This window comes from Lithobates pipiens, unplaced genomic scaffold (genome assembly GCF_037356315.1).
Source record: "Lithobates pipiens isolate NorthernLeopardFrog02 unplaced genomic scaffold, aLitPip1_a1.2 Scaffold_19, whole genome shotgun sequence".
Lineage (NCBI taxonomy): Eukaryota > Metazoa > Chordata > Amphibia > Anura > Ranidae > Lithobates > Lithobates pipiens.
The window spans coordinates 357,032,866-357,053,984 of record NW_027507764.1 but is presented as its reverse complement, the minus strand read 5'-3'; the positions used below and the strand labels follow the sequence as shown (position 1 = coordinate 357,053,984).

The 21,119-nt window shown below is 41.4% G+C and overlaps 1 protein-coding gene across 1 annotated transcript in view; it reads left to right on the top strand.

The window, feature by feature from the left end:
• GFOD1 (Gfo/Idh/MocA-like oxidoreductase domain containing 1) overlaps window positions 1-20,295 on the top strand; it is a 126,503-nt gene extending 106,208 nt beyond the window's left edge. The window contains exon 2 of the mRNA XM_077492215.1: window positions 16,137-20,295. Coding sequence (XP_077348341.1) covers window positions 16,137-17,056 — 920 coding nt within the window. The 3' untranslated portion in view covers window positions 17,057-20,295. The remainder of the gene's footprint in view (window positions 1-16,136) is intronic.
• Window positions 20,296-21,119: the final 824 nt, after the last annotated feature.

The following is a 21,119-nucleotide window of genomic DNA, read 5'->3' as shown; positions in this document are numbered from 1 at the left end:
AGGACACAGGGAGAGTTACTTACCTTGTCCCCTGGATCCAGCGATGTCCTCCGCGCTGTGTGATCGAGTTGTCCTCCGCTCGATTCACAGTGGCGAATGCCGCCAAGCTCCGTTCCCTGCGACGTTACGGCGCACGGGAGCGGAGAACGCCGGCAAATTCAAAAAAGTAAAAACACACACAGTACTGTAATCTTACAGATTACAGTACTGTATTAAAAAATACACACCCCCTTTGTCCCTAGTGGTCTGTGCAGTGCCCTGCATGCACTTTTATATTATAAATACTGTTTTTTCTGCCTGAAATTTGGAGATTGTCCATAGCAACCAAAAAGTGTCCCTTTTTCAGTGTTTTAGGATTTGATTACATTATTGAATAATTTTTATTATTCTTTATTATATTATAAACTTTATCATACCCGGGATGTCTGCTAGACTCTGGTTTGAACAGATTTAAGAGAGTTATTCCCAAGAATTACAGCACTACAATATAAACCGACAAATTTCCATGCAAAATAATTGTACCGCTTTCAGCACCTAAATCCAGACTGAATCATACCGCCAGGGAGGTTAAACAACCCCCTGTGACTGTTGCCACTTGTAGATTAAAAATCGGCATGTGCTGTATATTATAGATTTTCTGCCTTTGTGCTCATCTTAGGACTTACTTGGAACTCCTGATAAAGCTAGCAGCCATCCTGTTCTTGGGCATCTGAAGGCCGCTGGGACTCTCTTCGGGGATTAGGTACAGCTGGCTACCCAGCATGCACAATGCCCCATCTCAGTTTTTTCATGCAGTGCAATAAAATCATCTCTGCTTTGCGATGTTGCTCCTGTTGCTGCCGCCGCCAGTCGCTACCGATATCTTCGCTGCTGCCAAGTACCGATACAAACAAAAGACTGAATTCCTTAATCAAAAATGGTGCCTATCTCCGCCTAACATTGCATCATTTCCAGTTGTAAAATAACACGATGCTAGCAGCAGGGGATGCCCATGACTCCTGGTATTGATGATGCTCATATCCCAGGAGCCAATTGGTCGGTGGAAATTATAAAAAAAAAAGGGTCAGATGAGTTGTTTTAAATGCACTCATGAACGCGGGGGGAGGCAAACTTTAAAAAGTGGGTGGATCTCCACTTTAATTGACAGCAGCAAGAGCCAATGGCAGATGCATTTGTTTGGGTCTTTTATATTCAGCTGGAGTTTAGCTTTAAATGCCATCATTTTATCTGCACTGGCCAACACAAAATTGTAATCTGTAGCCCAGGAGAAACAGCGGTATTGTGGTTTCCTTCGGTGACTATAATTTTTTTTTTTCCACCAACCCCTAGTAATGGCATCACATTAACTCTATGGGACCGATAGTCGGAAGAAGTAGAGACAGTGACTGTTCAAAGTTCTACAGAACTTCTTCTGTAAAGTATATTTGTCGGACCCGGCATTTGTTTAGCTACGCTAGCGACTATTTTATCATGTCTCTGAGCGGAGTAGAAATGCTAGGAATGTTTATTATAACACTCACAAAGTGTTGTGTGAAGTGTATTATGACAGCGCAGTCAGAGTTTATATGTCACACTAAGAAGTGAAGACTATTTTGGACATCAAACTCTCCCACAGAATTGCTTACAACATTAAGCAAACCTGAAATGGTAAAGTAAAATAATTTGGTTTCTAACTAATATTGATATATTTGTACAGGATAGGTGAGGTGGATAGTAGTAAAAACCTGACAGGGTGTTCTAACCCTTATAGCATATTTCTGAGGGTCACAAAGTACAATCATAGTCCAGAAAAGTGGAACTTCTTTCTTGAAATCCAGAGGGGTGTAAAGAATTTTTTTTTTTTTCGGCTTACAGATAGCTCAAAGGGGTTTAACAAAAAAACTGAAAATTCCTTATGCTGGAGCCTTAGGGCGTATTCACACTGGCACCCCTGCGTTTAGCTTTTCTAAACACAGGGACATTTATCTGACATTTATATTTCCCAGATCCTGCTTTAGGGTTTATTTACATTTGCGTTAGCCCTCTAAAGAGTGGTCTACAGTGAGGAGACAATGGGGGTTATTTACGAAAGGCAAATCCACTTTGCACTACAAGTGCAAACTGCAAGTGCAAAGTGCACTTAAAATTGCACTGAAAGTGCACTTGGAAGTGCAGTTGCTGTAAATCTGTGGGGTAGATCTGAAATGAGGGGAAGCTCTGCTGATTTTATCACCCAACCATGTGCAAGCTAAAATGCTGTTTTTTATTTTCCTTGCATGTCCCCCTCGGATCTACAGCGACTGCACTTCCAAGTGTACTTTCAGTGCAATTTCAAGTGCACTTGACTTTGCATTGTAGTTTTCACTTGTAGTGCAAAGTGGATTTGCCTTTCGTAAATAAACCCCATTGTGTCGCCTTCTCAAAACCTGTTTTAACCTCGAATAGGCTGCACAGATGCCCCACAACTGTGGTTACTTGAATGGGTCACGTTTGGAGAACAAATTGCGACTGGGGGATCATTTTTGCAGCAATGTGATATGCAGCTGAGACATGTGTACACTTCTGTACAACCTTGCCCTACTGGTTCAGCAGGAACCAGACAAATTTTGATTCATGTAAGGTCAGGGTGGCTGTACAGAAGTCTGTTGGATTTTTGCCACTCGATCTGGGAATTTGGACAGCAGGAATGTCTCCCTGCTGTCAAAATACTTGTCTCCTCCTCCCATGCTCATCTCCAGGGCTTTTCCAGAGCCTCTCCAATCCTCTGAAACTCCATACTCCAATCTGTCCAGGTATCTCCTACTCTTTCTACTTTTAGGCTATCCATGAAAACTAATTTCTGCAGGGAAGCCTATCCCGCCTTCAGTTAATAACCAAATCTTCTATTTTTCCCATCAGTTTATTTCTCACAGTTGCCACCTTTTGTTCTCCCAGGCCCTATTAGATTGTAAGCTCCCAGGAACAGGGCCCTCCTAACCCTCTTGTATTGAATTGCATTGTTGCTGTATTGTCTCCCTTTATATTGTAAAGCGATTTGCAAGGATGTCCAATTAATGAGGCGGTAGGCTGTATTTCCTACATGTATCTCAGTGCTTAATTTTCATTTTGACTGGAGCATGCTTTTAAATTACGTAATATCTACATTACTCAACACTTGCTAACTAGTAGTCTAAAAGAACATAAAGGCAAATGTTTGTAGGAAATGCCATGTCGTCTTTGCTGCATTGATTAATGATATGCATACCTATTATTCTCTCTATAATATCAACAATATCTTGGGAGGCATACATTGCCCTTATATAGAAGAGATTTTATATTGAGATTAGTTCACTTTTGCATATGATGTGGGGTTGCGGCATTCTCCAGATATACTAGGTAGAGTTCATCTCAGTTATCCAGGATGTACTATCTTCTACAATCCCCTTATACGCCAAATCCAAGATTGTGCTCTGGGATTTGGCAAAAATAACACTATGTTCCCTCTGATGCTAGTTATCCTTTTAGAATCATTTTGAACTTAGATTTGTTCCCATAGTCAGTGATGTTTCCGGTCTCTCTTTTTAGTATTGAGAAAGGGTAGCTTTTATAGCTAATATATGAAATTCCCAGGATGGTATTAATATTAGAATAAACAAATGGTGATCTGAAAGAAGGTCTTTAGAAGGCATTTTAGTTATTAACTATGATAGAGAAGTACTTTGCGTCCTTTCGTTGAAGGATTAAACTATATTCACATGATCTGCTTTGCTGCCAACAGCTTTGAGATTTGTTCTAAACATTTGTATTCCCACGCTGCGCTGTACTTGCTTAATTTTTGAAAGTTTATTTAAGTCTAAAATTTAAATACAAATTTTAAAACGATTGAATTCAAAATCAATAGCAATGCATAACAATAATTACTAGGGATGCACCTATGCCATTTTTTTTTTTTTTTACGAGTACCAATACTTTTTTTTTTTTAGTACTCGCCGATACCAATTACCGATACCTACTGCAACTGTTTTGTTTTTACTTCAGCTGTCAGCAATGGTACAAAGCATTGATAAGTTATTTACAAATGAAATAAATCGTTTTTTTTTTTTAATTTGCGCTTTTTAAATGTGAAATGTTAAATATATGTTAATATATACGTGTAAAAATATTCACTAACAAAGCAAACAAAAAAAAAGTTTTAATTGTTTATCGTTTATAAATTAGACGTGAAAAAAAAAAACAGGAAAATAATTAAATAGAGGAGAATAGGGAGTTTATTAAGGCTGATTAGAGTAAATTAAGGGATTATAGGGGTTAAACAGAGGAACATTTGTTTATCCCTTTGATCTGCAGATGAAGAAACAGAAAGATTCAAAAAGAAACAATGTTTCTTTTTATTTTAGTGTTTTAACGGCCTAAGCAATGTTGTTAAAGCAGGAGTCCGCCGTTTTTTTTTTTTTAAAGCCAGCAGCTACAAATACTGCAGCTGCTGACTTTTAAAATAATGACACTTACCCGCCCAGCACGCCCGCTATGTCGGCACCCGAAGTCTCTCGGGTGCTGCCGCCGCCATCTTGGGTATGGGAATCAGGAAGTGGAGCCTTGCGGCTTCATTTCTCGGTTCCCTACTGCACATGCACGAGTCGCGCTGCGCAATAAGGATGGTCCCCGCTGTCTCTGGGATCCGTGTGTTTCCCAGCAGACAGCGGGGGACCTTCGGAAAGGGGCGTAGATTCTGCGGAAAGGGGCGTACCTTCTGTAGAATCTACACCGGAAGTGGGTGCAGATACCTGTACTGTACAGGTACCTGCACCCCCCTCCCCCCTGAAAGGTGGCAATTGTGGCGCCGGAGGGGGGGAGGGTTTCCAATGAGCGGAAGCTCCACTTTAGGGTGGACCTCCGCTTTAATAAACATTGCCGGCTGCTCTTTTTTTTTTTGACAGTTCCAGTTACCAGAGTTCTTTAATACTTCAGCTGTCAACAGGGGAGACCCACTGATGGCTCAAAGAACCGAGCCTGAAAGTATCGGTTTCAAGTATCGGTGCATTTGCACAAGTACCAATACTTGTGAAAATACTCGGTATCGGCACCTATACCGATACTAGTATCTGTGAAACCCTAATAATAACATACCATAATAAAAACATAACCATTCAAATGAATCAAAAAGGATTTCATAATCAGTAACGGTTTCACTGTGAAGTTGGTCATTAGTAGGTAGATACAAAGTTTTAAAGGGTTAGTTCACCTTTACCAAAAAACTACCTGTGCCTATAAGGGGCATCTATAGATAAAAACAAGCTGTACAGCTCTGACTACGTCTCATTTCGCACTTCTGCGATTTAGGATCCGAATTTGAGACCCAAAGCTGCAGGATATGTAAAATGCCATGTATCTCTATGAGAGCTGTTCCAATTGACACTACTGAAGTCACTTCAGAAAAGGTTCCTGCACTATTTTGATCTGACTTTGATACTACTTCAATGCCAGAGCATGTCTAAGTCTTATCAAAGTCACTTCAAAGTCATATCAAATCCAGACTCCAACGTTGCGCGATTTTCAGTTTGAACCTAGCCTAAAGCTTAATGATGCCTTTGCTATAGGTTTAGCCCATTTACATAACCCGACCTGAAAAGTCTGCCGAGGATTCAAACTTCCCCACATGTGCTTTCTCTCCTCTGATGCGTAGCCCAGCATTTGAGAGCTTATTCCTGTGATGGTGAAAGTAAACAGTAACAATAAATAACTGGTACTCTTAGCAACATCCTAGCAATCTCCTGGGAGATTTCAGGTCAGGCTTCATGAGCTACTAAGACCCCTTTCACACGGGAGCCTCCGCCTGATGGACTCTGCTTGCTCAGAGGGGCGATCGCTCCACTGATCCACGCTGAGCAGGCGGATGACAGGTCTATTTCCGCTCACTGGGCAGAGCATAGACCCGCTCTCCTCTATGGAGAAATCAGGTGAAAACAGACCGCATGTCAGTTTTAATCCGATTATATCCGATTTGCCAGATGGATAAAAAATAGGACCACCATCCATCTGGATTTTGCGGACATGATCAGATCAGATAGCAGCGGATGTCAGTGCACATGTCTTAGCTGACATCCGCTGCTCCATATGGGAGACTGGAGGGTCCGATCAGGTCCGTCTAAAAAACTGACAGACGGACCTGATCAGACAGCCCATGTGAAAGGAGCCTTAAGTGGCCTACACCTGTAGCAAAAGCATTATTCAATTTTGGTCAAGGCTATATCTTTAACATTTGGTTATGTTCTGGAAATTTGTAGGGATCTCTATAGTGTAAGTGGTTGTATAATTACCTTTTTTAGTGCAGGATTTTTTTTTCTCTTCATGTCAGTCTGACCAGCACAGAAGAAAATTGAAGCTGATTTACATTGGCCTCTTGTTCACATCAAGAGGGCCATACAGCATAGGCAGAAGAGAAGTATATACACAAATCACATTGTTTACATGCGTGTGGGGACTTGCGCACTGGCCCGAACATAGGCCTCTGCTTTCGCGGTAGTGCGTAAGTTCTGTATGCATGTAAACATTGGGATTTACATGTATAGATTTTAGAGATTTTCTGAGATTCCAAGATAATATAATAGGTGACCATTCAGATGTCAATAAACCAAAACACAACTAAATACTTTAGCGCTTCACTAGCTGCCAACCGTGGGTAAGCGTATGCAAATTGAAGAGTATATGAGGAAAGGATTGTGTATAAAATAAAGCATAGCTGATCAATGAACTGTCAGCCTGTACAAGTAAAAAACTCTTATAAACCAGTTACTATTAAGAGATAAATTTGTGTGCAATTAATACCCTTAAACAATAGTCTCGGAGGTATAGGTTTAGAATAAATAACGGTATGTAGCTGACATTTCTTGTAAAAGCAAAGGTGCCTCCTGGAGCAGGCTGGGAACCCAGACACTGCAATAAAAGAAGGAAAGGGGACAGAGAGACACCAAGCCGCCAATAGTGTAGCAGATTTATTGTATGGAAAGCTAATAAACAGAAAAAATACACTCACAAATATCAGTAAAAAAATGGGCATGTCATTAGCTCCAAGGGAGATCGCCAGTGGGAAGTCAAATCCAGGCTTGAGCCGCTAGTTTGAAGCCTGGCTGACGAAAGAGGCGGGACCTGGCCCTCGAAACGCGTTCCTTCTTTGTCTCCTGCATCGTTGGTATCTAACAACTCCTCTGACAGCTTGAAACCCTTGTTGCGGCTTCCCAGCGATTTGCCGATACCTCTGCACGGAGTCTTGCAACAGACCTGTCACCCTAGCAGCTCCAGCCTGGATTTGACTTCCCACTAGCAATCTTTCTTGACAGTAATGACGTACCAGTTTTCTACTAACGTTTTGGAGTGTATTTTTAACTGTATATTAGTTTGCAATAAACAATAAACGTACTACAATATTGGCTTGGCACCCCCTCTTTCCCCTTTCCTTTGACCATTCAGATGTCGAGTGCCATCTGCAATTGGTAAGCTATGCCAATATCTCCTCCTTCAGACCCGGGAGTCTATCATCAAAAGCAAAAAACAAAAAGATGCAAAGGCCTAGTGCATTACCAAACTAAAGATTTGCTCTGAAGAAGTGGGCACATCCCTTGAAACGCATCAGCTAGCAAGTCTGAGTGATGTTAGGGTCGAGTGATTGTCATCTTTAACAGAACTGCCCTGCCATTTGGATTGTCCTTTTACTGCTCTTTCTGCCTTAGACCAGCCATACATGATTTGAATCTTGGCCTGTTCAGCAGAAACCGTCCGAGATTTGGACCGTTAATGGGCATGCTGAATGTACCAAGTAGAACGATCGTTTAACTTGGGTACAACCAGCCTGCCAGATCTCTTGCAATTATTGCTGCTGTAGACGCTAGCGATAAAAAAACTGGCTTCTGCCCCCGGGAGAAGACAATTTCTCACCAAGAGGGATTTCCCTGTCAGCACTGTCTGTGTTGATGGGGGAATCATGCAAACTTCTTTCCTGCAGCCACGGGTTGCAGGAAATACATTTGCACCATGTATAGCCTTTGGCTATTGCGAGTATGCACTAATTGGGTTTATTATCAATAATTGTTTGTTTAGTAATGTACTAGGCCGTTCTGTATATCTGTACAGCCGCGGCTTCACCAACCTGCCATTGCGTTGTACAGATTGGCTGTTGGCTGACAAATACAGAATGTACAATTTATAGCCCTTTTGAGGCCATGATCAAGCGGGCCAAACGAGTTGAAGATCTTCTCATAATAAATTGTAATTTCAGTTAGGCCCCTTTCACACTTGTGTGACTTATCCTGCGACTTGGGACTGCAAAGTTGCATGACAAGTTGTACCCCATGATTTCCAATGACAACCATTCATATTTGTGTGACTTCAAGTTGCACGGACTTCAAAGTAGTACTACTTTGGTCCGGCTTTGATGCGAGTTGAGCTCCATTGACTTCAAGTTTACACAGGCATTCCCTGAAATCGCGGTAAGATTGCGTGCATTTCAAGACGCAGGAGTGTGAAAGGGGCCTTATTCAATCATGTGAAAATGAAAGTCCTGTTTACTTATTTCATCTGCATATGACTGAATGATTTGAAGTGAATATTCACGCAATTTAAAAAACATTCTCACCTTTTGGTAAATCAGCCCGAATTAGGCTGAAATTTCTGCCTCTGCCGGTAAGTTTTTCCCGAACAGAAGTGATGCCAAATTGTCTACTTTAGAAAACCTGCTTGTCATCCAGTATTGTTAAAGTCAGACAATGGGCATGTAAATTCTTTGGGTACTGATAATAAAAGACCAGTATAGCTGCTTGTAATTTGCATTACAGTTGATAAGACGTTTCCTGTTGCTTCCTCTCCTCTGAACTTCCACTGTGAGTAACTGCAGTATCAGTTTATAAACAATGGAGGTGGCTACGCTTACTACTGCAATTAAAAGAAATGGTATATATCAGGGATATGCAATTAGCGGACCTCCAGCTGTTGCAAAACTACAAGTCCCATCATGCCTCTGCCTCTGGGTGTCTTGCTTGTGGGTGTCAGAGTCTTGCTATGTCTCATGGGACTTGTAGTTCTGCAACAGCTGGATGTCCGCTAATTGCATATCCCCGATATATACGGTCATATCTATTGGTCAGTTCTAGTAATATGTATATGGGACTTAAAAAAATAAAAATAATGCCACATTCTACTAATGAAATCTGCAGTCCATGAAATGAAAAAGTGACTTCCCCTTCACACTATGCAAATAGTGACTTTCTGCCCCAAGTCAGAGCTCTGGCTCCACCCCTCCACAATGCGAGTATTTCTTTTGGTTACAAAAGAGTATTGCGTTTAGGGATTGGTGAGGGTAAAGGAGGGGGCATATGTTTTCAAGCAGTGTTCTGCAAGCTAAACCAAGGAACATGTGGTAAATAACCAGTGCTTGATTTAAATGTTAAACATTTGACAGATTGGCTTCGCCTACTCTGTTTCCGATATTATATAATAACTAAAAAGCTATTTTGTTGTGATAAAACAATAAATTACAATAAAGGAATCTACACATTAAAAAACATCAGCGGGGTGGCACAGCATGTTTCCTGTTTCTGTTTTTCACAAGCCTGACTGGGTGTAATTGAAGTGTTTATACATTGCTGCTAAGAGCTGGGTAATGGATAATGAAGCCGCTTTTACACTTGCCGGCTGCGGAGGTCTGGGGGAAGTTGGTTGCTAAGATTATCTACATTAATCTGTGTAAAAATAGAACTGTTTGATATGGAGTCACATTCTAAAATGAGACATAAATAGAAATCGAAATGTCCAAACCTAAAGAATAGGGTTCTATAACATTAGAGTTGATTTGTAAAGGCAAATAGGTTTTTCACTTTGCTAGGGAATTTCCCCCAGAGCTTAGGTAAATGAAGGGAGTCTCTGCTGTCTTGCATCATCCAATCATGTGCATTTTTTATTTTCCGTGCACATGATTGGATATTCTTTGCCAAGTGAAATGTCACCACGTTCAGTAAACTGTGGGGTAAATTACCTTGCAATGTGAACAGCCTATTTTGCTTTTAGTAAATCAACCCCATTACGTTTAGGCCTGTTCATTGAAGATGTGAAGTTGGAATTTCAGAATAATTCAGCAAATTATTACTGAATTTCATACATGGAAAGTGAAAAGTACAGGTTGCAAGTTTTAGTAAATACAAAAGTTAATCTATCAATTAAATGTATTTTTTAATCTCATCAGGCAGCATTCAATAAAGTATATTGGTAATTTGAAATAAAAGTGCATATGTATTTCCTATCTCCTAAATATGCCGCCATGGTGATGCACATGTGATCATCTATGACACCAACCATTCTATGCATGGTGTCAAAAGGTGAAAAACCTTTTGTGGTGCAGCAGCCCCCCAGAGCCCCCCTTTTCCTTGCCTGAACCCGATCATTCCAGTGACGAGAATGAGCCTAGCAGCTCCAGCCGCTGTCTCGGGTCCTCATTGGATAGATTGTCAATCAAATTCAGTGACATAGGAGCCGGGGGGCCGGGCTGAGTCCTGCTGTTTGTGTCGATGGACACAGCAGCGCCCCCCCCCCCCCATGAGTGCCTCCATGGAAAGCAGCTCTCCGTGGGGGCACACCATTAGAAGGAGGAGCCAGGAGCGCTGCTGGGGGACCCCAGAAAAGGAGGATATGGGCCACTCTGTTAAAACCCCTTGTTAAAAACCCTTGCACAGAGGTGGTAAGTATAACAAGTATAACATGTTATAAAAAAAAACCTTTACAACCACTTTAACCCTTCTGCCGGTATCCCAGAGTGTGGTTCGCGGTTAAATTTCAGTACCATTAGCGGTAACCCCGACTCCCCGAGCCACACATTGGATTGCATTGCAGAATCCTGGTACAGCATGCATACCTTGTCACCAGGATCCTGCAATGTTCCCCGGCTGTGTCCTCCACCGGATCATCTGCCTGATGCTCTGTGTTCCGAGCTCCGTTCCCTGCAAGTGTTGCGATGCTTGGGGGGAAAATTCAAAAAGTTCAAAAAACATAACACATACAGTACACTATAATCTTACAGATTACATTACTGTATCAAATCATTTCACATCCCTTTTGTCCAGTGCCCTGCATGCAGTTTTATATTATATATACTGTTCTTTCTGCCTGGAAACTTGAGATTGTCCATAGCAACCAAAAAGTGTCCATTTACGTCAAAAGTGATTTTAGACCAGCTAGAAAACAGCGATAGTAAATTAGAACACTTGCAGAATTGCGCGATAGTGAATTGTGAGGAAATTCATTTTATTTTTATTATATTATTTTTTATAATTATAGTTCTTTATTATAACTTATGATTTCGTGCTTCAAACTTTATCATACCCGGGATGTCTACTTAACTCTTGTTTGGACAAATTTAAGTGTGTTTTTACTAAGAATTACAGGCCTACAATATAAAACACCAAATTGCTTTGCAAAACAATTGTACCGCTTTGAGATTAAAAAATACGACATAATCATACCTCCAGGGAAGTTATGAGGACAGTTGCCAGGCCCGAACACTGGCGGTGTTGACATCCTACATCTTGATAAGCTTTCTCTTGCTCTGAGTACTCGATCATAAGCTGGCCATAGACGGGTATTATTTCAGCCAGCAGTGGATGGAGGAATCCCCTTGCGGGTACATTGTTTTCTAATAGTGGGATCCACCACTGTTAGCCCTTGTACACCCGGTTGGACATTCCGACGGAAAATGTCCGATCGGACCGCGTTGTCGGATAATCCGACCGTGTGTGGGCTACATCGGACTGTTTCCGTCTGAATATCCAACGGACAAAGTTTTAGAGCTGGGCTATAACATTTTCCGACAACATGATCCGATCGGACCTTGTCCGATCGTTTATAGAAAATTCCGATCGGACAAAGTGGCACGCATGCTCAGATCAAATTCCTAGACCAAAGCTTTTGGCTACTAGCCTGAACGTAGTCCCGTTGTAACGAAATAACGTCATCACGAACGATCGGATTTTCCGACAACTTTGTCCGACTGTGTGTATGCAACACCAGTTTTGAACAAAATTTTGTTGTCGGAATGTCCGACCGTGTGTACAAGGGCTTAGAATACACTGGCTGTGGCGGCAGCTGATGGGCTCCAGTTGTTGATTGACAAAAGTTGTCATTTTGGCAGAAGTTGACCAAACCGGCCCCTGCTGAACTGGACAGATTTTGATCGGTCTATGGCCAGCCGTACTCAGGGTGGACAGCGGAAGGAAGGAGGCAGTGAACAAAGTGACATTTTGTTGTGGTAACTTGACACACAAAACCCACAAAAAAGAATTATGGAGATCACCAAAAACAAAAAAAAATTAAAATAAAATAGGAGATCTTGATTAAAAAAACAACCACAAAATAATTAAAAAAATATATATATATAAAAAAAAAAATATTCAGGAGATCTGACGCCTTGTAAACATTGGCAGAGTCTACTGTTGTTATTGTTTAGAATACAAAATTATTACCATTGGTGACCAATAATGAATTTTGTGGACTTTCTACCACAGTATTAGATCTCACCAGGAGTTGGTAATCCAGGCGAAAATCCAAATGATAGCTTCTGTTCCTGGTAAATGGAAATCACTATTAGATTTCCAACAAGAGACAAGGTACAATGAATGTATTTATTGCAGACAGCCAGTGTTATAATGGAAGTAGATGCAAATCTCCTGTATGTGTACGGTATCTAATCAGATGCGAGATCTCTATCTTCTTCTAAATCTACTTTAAGTGGCAAAATATTTATTACGCTGTTTCCAGCAGTGTGCATCAACAAGCCGTGCAGAGGAGTCAGAAGACTTGAAGCGTCTCTAATGACTCTATTACTTCTTGTAGAATTGTTGTTCCTCCGAGAGCGGAATATTTATAACATAGTGTCCCCACTGACTAATGTTCTGTCAGACGTGCAGATTTAAACTATGTACAATTTTACGTTGCTTTCCTGTGTATTTTTAAAATTGTTCTAAGGTAGAAAACACATTCTTCTCCCAAATCGGAGCTCTGGTGGATATATTGTTAACGTATTAAAATTGATGTCTGTCTGTATCTTGTAGTACAGGGGTACAGCACGGTGTTTTGAGTCTAATTTCACCCCTGCCTATTTCTTATCCTCTATCCTTCTATGTACAGATTTTTGCTACCCTGTTTTGGTTTGTGCATTTTAATTGATGGGGTAGTTTATTGTGCGTTTACAGCTTACTCTGGGTCAGGCTCTCTGCCTGGCATAGTCAGGTGTCAGCTTGCCTGAGGGCGGTTTCACACTGGTACGACAAACGCTCCGACACTGGGAGCTCATGACACATGACGTGTGAAAATCAATGTTTCCCTACAGAAGCTGTCTTAGCTAGTCTGACACAAGTCGGTCCGACTTTGAAAATACTCCCTGCACTACTTTGGTCTAACTTTGATCCTACTTCAGCCCATTGATCATCACTAAAGTCTGATCGACGTCTTAACTGACCCGACTTAGGAATGCGACTTTTTCTCTAAGGATCTTGAAGGAGAACTCCACATCAAATTTAAAAAAAAAAACAGTACGGGTTCCCCCTCCAAGAGCATACCAGGCCCTTCGGGCTGGTATGGATTTTCAGGGGAACCCCCATGCCAAAAAAACAACGTTGGGGTCCCGCCAAAATCCATACCCTTCTCCGAGCACACAGCCCGGCAGGTCAGGAAAGGGTGGGGACGAGTGAGTGCCCTTCCTCCTCCTGAACGGTACCAAGCCGCATGCCCTCGACATGTTGATGGGGACAAGGGCCTCTTTCCAACAACCCTGGCCGCTGGTTGTTGGGGTCTGCCGGCAGGGAGCTTATCGAAATCTGGAAGCCACCTTTAACAAGGAGGCCCCTGGATCTCGGCCCCCCACCCTATGTGAATAAGTATGGGGTACATATTGTACTCCTACCCATTCACCTGAAAAAAGTGTAAAAAATAAAACAAATTACACAGGGTGTTAAAATAATTTATTAAGGCAGCTCCTGCGTCTCTTCCGACTTCTGCCTTCTCACGGTCTTCTCCGCTGATGTCTTTTAGCCCTCTCCAGTTCTTCCCCCCTCTCTGGCTCTTCTCTGCTCTCTCCAGTTCTCCCTCTGTCTGCTGTCTTCTGCCGGGTCTCCTGCTGTCTTCACTCTCTTTTGCCCTATCTTCTCCCTCTGTTCTTCTTCCGATGTTGACTCGACACTCTCTCCCGCTCGAATGCTGGGTGCACGGTGTGCCACTACTTATATTGACATGGGGTCACCGGAGCCCCACCATTTATGACATCACCACCCATCATGCCCCGGGCAGTGACGTCATAAGGGTGAGGCCTCTGGATTACATCACATGGTGACCCTGCCCCATGCTCGTTTTTTTTTTTTTTTTTTTTTAAAATGTCACACTTACCTCCACTGTGCAGCTCGTTTTGCACAGAGTGGCCCCGATCATCTTCATACTGGGGTCCCTCAGCAGCTCTAGTGGCTCCTCCCCGCATCAGATAACCCCCTAGGAGAAGCGCTCTCCCAGGGGTTACCTTGCAGGTGTGCTCCCGAGTCCAGCATTAAACCATCAGATACTGTATTTTTCACCTGGGACAGAAAACCCCAACTCTGGGCTCATCCTTAATTTAATATATATTTTTCTACATTTTGGAACAACACAGTTGAGTTCTGTATGTGATACTTTTTATTTGCACTGTGCAAGTGCACTTGTATGGCTACAATATTCTACATTCTGCGAATTTTTTGCACAGAATTAAAATATAGCATTACTCTCGCATTACTAACCTGCTAACTGACATATCAGCGTGGATGTCACACCATTTCCTTAAACTAAACCTCTCTAAAACTGAGCTATTAATAATCCCCCCTGCACATGCCCCCCTCCATGACTTTTCCATCAAAATCAACAATGCAACCATCAGGCCCTCCCCTCACGCCAGGGTACTAGGTGTAACCCTAGACTCTGACTTGTCATTTCAGCCCCAAGTCCAATCGTTGTCAAAAGTTTGTAGATTTCACCTCCGTAACATCTCTAAAATTCGCCCCTTTTTAACAATTAAAACTACCAAGATCCTCATTCACTCCCTTGTTATCTCTCGCCTTGACTATTGCAACTCCCTTCTCATTGGCCTGCCTCTCCATAGGCTATCTCCTCTTCAGTCTATCATGAATGCTGCTGCCAGACTTATCCACCTTACCAACCGCTCAGTGTCTGCCAACCCTCTCCTCCAATCCCTACACTGGCTCCCAATCACCCAGCGAATTAAATTCAAAATACTAACCACCACATACAAAGCCATTCACAACTCTGCCCCGAGCTACATCACCAATCTTGTCTCCAAATATCACCCAAACCGTCCCCTCCGTTCTTCTCAAGACCTCCTACTCTCAAGCTCTCTTGTCTCCTCCTCCCACACTCGTCTCCAGGATTTCTCCAGAGCCTCTCCAATCCTCTGGAACTCGCTACCTCCACCGGTCCGGCTATCCCCTACTCTTGCTACCTTCAGACGATCCCTGAAAACTCATCTATTCAGGGAAGCCTATCACGTCTCAAACTAATCTCCTACCACTTCCATAAACTCATTCCCAACAATTATAACCTTCTGTACCACCTGCCCCACCCTTTTAGATTGTAAGCTCTTCTGAGCAGGGTCCTCTTAATCCTCTTGTATTTAATTGTATTGTAACTGTATTGTCTCCCTTTTATATTGTAAAGCGCTGCGTAAATTGCTGGCGCTATATAAATCCTGAATAATAATAATAATAATCAGGTTTAGCGTAAATAAATAGCAAATTCTGTGTTTTGTCTGTTGTACAAATGATGTGAAAGTAGAAATTTTCCTTCACGTTATATACAAATTCATCTCTTGTGACAATGCCAATGCTTGATGATTGGGCTGTGCCAGTCACAGGGGCAGTGAGCCCAATCTAAGGTCTGACATGGATGGTTTGCTTTACTTATTGAATAGAGTAGCAAGGGAGCAATGGGAGGTTAGTGTGCTACTGGGGTGGGAGGCATTAAGGTGAACCTGTTGCTTTTTCCTTTCAAAACATTTTGTAGCTGTTTATACCAGTTGCATTCATTAAACACCTATCCGCTGTTTATGTACATTGGAAACAACATGTCAATATATTAGTCTAATTATTTTTGTTTATGTCCTGCAGGGATCGGAAAGAACGTCATTTGTGACAGAACAGCAACGCCTCTTGATGCTTTCCGGATGATGTCGGCGGCCCATTATTATCCGAAGTTGATGAGCATCATGGGAAATGTGTTACGGTTTCTGCCTGCCTTTGGAAAGATGAAACAGCTAATTCAAGAGGGATACGTGGGGGAGCTTCAAGTATGTGAAGTACAGGTTCACAGCGGAAGCCTCTTAGGAAAGAAGTATAATTGGAGCTGTGACGACCTCATGGGTGGAGGTGGACTGCATTCTGTGGGTAGCTACATAATTGATCTGCTGACGTTCCTGACCAGTCAGAAAGCAGTGAAGGTCCATGGGCTTCTGAAAACATTTGTGAAGCAGACAGACCATATAAAAGGAATACGCCAGATAACGAGTGATGACTTTTGTACATTTCAGATGGTTCTGGAAGGTGGTGTTTGCTGTACAGTTACGCTAAACTTTAATGTCCCTGGGGAATTTAAACAAGACATTATAGTTGGTGGATCAGCTGGTAGACTAATGGTCTTGGGGACTGACCTCTACGGCCAAAGGAACACTTCACTGGAGAGAGAATTACTGTTAAAAGATTCTACACCTGTCAGCAACTCCCTCTTGCCTGAAAAGGCCTTTAGCGACATACCTTCTCCTTACCTGAGAGGGACTATTAAAATGGTACAGGCTGTGCGGCAAGCATTTGAAGACCAGGAAGACAGAAGAACATGGGATGGCAGGCCGCTTACAATGGCAGCTACTTTTGATGACTGTCTGTATGCTCTGTGTGTAGTAGACACTATAAAAAAATCAAACCAGACTGGTGAATGGCAAAATATAGTAATAATGACAGAGGAGCCCGAGTTAAGCCCTGCCTATCTAATAAGTGAAGCTATGCGCCGGAGTCGTATGTCTTTGTACTGTTAGCAGCCATAGGTGACCAAATCTGGAACCGTTTGTAAATAACTGCTGATTGACATGCGTACATGTACCAGGCCTATGGTACAAGTTCGTATTATAACTTATGCATCTCTGTATAACTGCTGTAGTTGGAAAGGAACTGAACTTTCCATCACAGACAAGCTGTGAACATTTATGAGAATGTATTTTACCATGGGGTATTTAGCCACAAATGCATAACTTTATTTGCCTTTGAGTTTCAGAAATGGCTCACCACTGCAGATGTGTTCATTTTTAATAAGATCGTTTTTCTCTTAGAACATTCGAATGTCAGTCTATTCCAAACTGCTCAATCATCCCTTGTCTTCTGTATTCAGAATTTCTTGACTCTTGTTTGCAGCATGAATGATGCGTATGTCCTAAACACATGGACTGCTATACCTACAAAGCACAATGCACATACATCTCACTTGAAGTTCCTTGTAAGTAGTGTGCTGTTTAGGATGTATACTTCCATCAGAAAATGTCCACCTGCAGTATATAATATGCATTACTGTTATTGTGTATGTAAAATTCAAGCCAAAAGCTTAAAATACACCCATGCTAAGTATTTTAATGAAAAAATCAGTGATAGTGTTTAGGCGGTATACTAAGGTTCGATGCTACTACATTTTTGTCATTCAGGCACTGCTAAAGTAGATGTAAATCATAACTGGAAGACAGTTTGCAAAAGCATTGCATACATATGTTTTTTTCTTTTTTCATAAATTATATTTTTAAATAGTTTTTAGAAAATTATGTTTTTATATATTTTTTTATCCTTTTGGTATCTCCTGTCTACATGGACATTCTAGAACATCATTGCTCTGGATCTACATACTGATAGTGAAACAATGGCCAATGCCAATGTGGGGTAATTTACTAAAGGATAATCTACTTTGCACTGAAAGTGCACTTGGAAGTAAAGTCACTGTAGTCACTGTAGATCCGAGGAGGACATTTAAGGAAAATAAAAAACAGCATTTTAGCTTGCACATGATTGGATGATAAAATCAGCAGAGCTTCCACTCATTTCAGATCTACCCCTTAGGTTTAGAGCAACTGCACTTCCAAGTGCACTTTCAAATGCACTTGCAGTGCAAAGTGGATTTGCCTTTCGTAAATGACCCCCATTGTCTCCATCAGGGTTGCATGTGACAGCGTGACAACAGAGGAACACGATAGTAAGAACTCATCACCTCAGAATTAGAAAGGCATGAATCAGGACCTTCATGGCCGGATAGCTAGATATTAGTTTAAAGGCAATGTATACTTTTAAATGTTTTTTGTTGTTTTATCTATTAGTGTAGTTATATTCCCTGTGTTTCTTTGCCTTTCCTTGTAAAAATGGGCCCAAATGTTGTAGCTGCAGTTTGTGGTGTAATGGCTTATTGATTCCCCTATGTCCATGGTTTTCTTCAACTAGCCTGTCCCTATTCATCAAAGGCACAAGCAACCTCTTGTTCCGGGTCACCTAACGTCTAGTGCAAGCCTTGCCATTTCCTATTTGTTGCATCACAAATGAGAGATTGCTAATGTTGTTATAAAGCAGTGATCTCTCTGTTAAATTGCTCTGGCTCTGTGAGATTAATTATTAGCGTTAGAGCACTAGACTGATAGAGACAAGGATTGTGAGATATGTTGTTTCTTAACAGGAAGTGTCAGTTCTTGGACTACAGACAGAGGTCATACATTAATGTGTGCAGTGCTATGCTGCATGCCTTATGATTGAACACAAACTAAAATTGTAACAGCGGGATGTGAAGATTTACGCTACTACAGGCCAACTAATGACACCATGAAGCTGCCGGATAAACATCTTCAATCAAGGTTCAGATAGGAAGATTTATATTGCTTTTAAAAAAATTGGGATGTTAAAAAAATTATGGAAATACATTTTGTAAGTGCACTAAGGCCCCATTCACATCTGAGCATTTTGTAGCTTGAAGGGGAAAAAATCTATTATTCTCAATGGAGTTGGTTCACATCTCCACTCCAAGTCGCCTGAAGTCGAACGCCTGAAGCTCAAACAAGTTCTGGACCCTTTTTTGTCGCTTGAATCGGGCAGATTTGGGCGTTTTTCTTCTTTTTACATTGGTGACTTTTTGCCCTGCACAAAATCGGCAAAACGCGGTAAAAAACGCTGTAAAATCACACGATTTTCTGCCTGAAAACGCTATGCTCAGGTGTGAATGGGGCCTAATATGTTAAAGCTTATATGAGATTATAGTGATTGTGGTAAGTATAGGCACCTTAGCATGCCTGCTATATACTCTCATTGTGTTTGTCTTTAAAAAGCTTAGCATGGGTTCTCTTTAATGTCTCTACCATTTAGCCATAAATGACTGTCAACTTTATTAGAAACCATGACAGACCTACTGTTGCATTGACATCCTATTAGTACCATTGACATAAATTCACTTTTTTTATTTGCCAGTATATTAAAATACCAGCCATGTAGCCACACTCGTGTAAAGAGATTTTTAATAATTATCTTCCCTCTTAAGAACATATGGTTTATACTTTATTGACCTAACCTTTTAGGATTTGGTAAAAACAAAAATGGAAAAATCTGAAGTAATAATCAGCATCTTCAAAGTTGGTCCCATCTTATATAAGTTTGTTTTTATAATTACAGTGCAGCATGACTTTGAAAAGCAATACACCAACGCAAAGAGCATGCCTTAGAACAGATAAATGGATTTATTTGTCTTTTACAAACTTTACTGGGAAAAAAAAGTTTCTGATTTTATTTCAAATACATGTTCATTATGCAACAAAAATGCCCCAAGCTCCTCTGAACACACACAACTGGATTTCCACCCCCAAAGATCCATACTTGTTTCATCTGGTGCTGTCTGCAGCACAGCCTATAAAAATCTATTGCCTGCGCATTAACACCCCATTTATCTGAATGGGCCAAACCAATATTGCTCAGGCATATGTCCAATTGAAGTCTATGGCACATCTGTGCCTGGATGCGGACAGATTGTCTTATTTTTACTGGCCAGGGAGGGGACATTGAGGCAGGAGGCATCAGAGTTAGTAAGAATGGATGTGTATGGGTCTGGACCCAGCAGTGTGTCTTGAGAAGGGTAAGAAGGTGTACCAATAAACTAAGATAATAATTAAATTGAAAGTCTACACACCAGAATAAAGAATCCATATATGCGTTGAAAACATTAAAAAATAAAAATAAAATGTGAAAGTACAAAAAATATCCTTCAGATCGCAGTATCCTGTTTTTTTTTTTTCCAAATCAGATCGCAGTATCCTTCTTTTTTTTTTCAATTTCATAGAAGCCTAGGAGAAGGGATCTAGAGGCTCAAGTTGGTAATCTGATGTAGTAACATGTCATTGGGAGATTTGTCCTGAAAATAAAACAGGCGTGAGAAAGAAAGGTGTTATGCTGTCATCTATGGGATGGAATCGAGGTTCTGATATCAGTGAAGTGTTCTTCACTCTGAACTGTGGTTTTAGAATCACCAAAATTTGACTGAGGTGCCATGACTGCAGCCAGAACTGGCACAAGATGTATATGATATATTAAAGAGGAGCTCGAGTACTTTTTGTGTTTATTAAAAGTCAGCAGTGACAAATTGTGTCGCTGCTGACTTTTAATAAACACACACTCACCTGTTCCAGAATCCAGCGATGTGGTCACCCAAACCATCGCTTCTCTCCCCGACACCGGCATTTCAACTGTGAGCATCTGGCTGTGACAGCTTGCAGCTTCATTGTGCATGCACGAGTCATGCTGCACCCGCTGTAAGGTCCGGCACCCTTCTGGAACCTGCAGGGAGGAAGGGAGAGAGGAGAACTTCCGCTCGGATCGCCTAGTGGGAACAGGTACAAATGTGTCAAGGGAAAGGGGAGGAGTACTTAAAGTCGAACTTCCCCTTTTGGGTGGAGCGCCGCTTTAAGAATTTTGGCTGCAAAACAATATTGTAAAAAGTGAGGTAAAAAATATTGTTAAAAACACATCAATTAAAGTGTATCTATAGGCCAACCATAACACCACTGTCAGATTTTTTTTACTGTCTGTGTTATT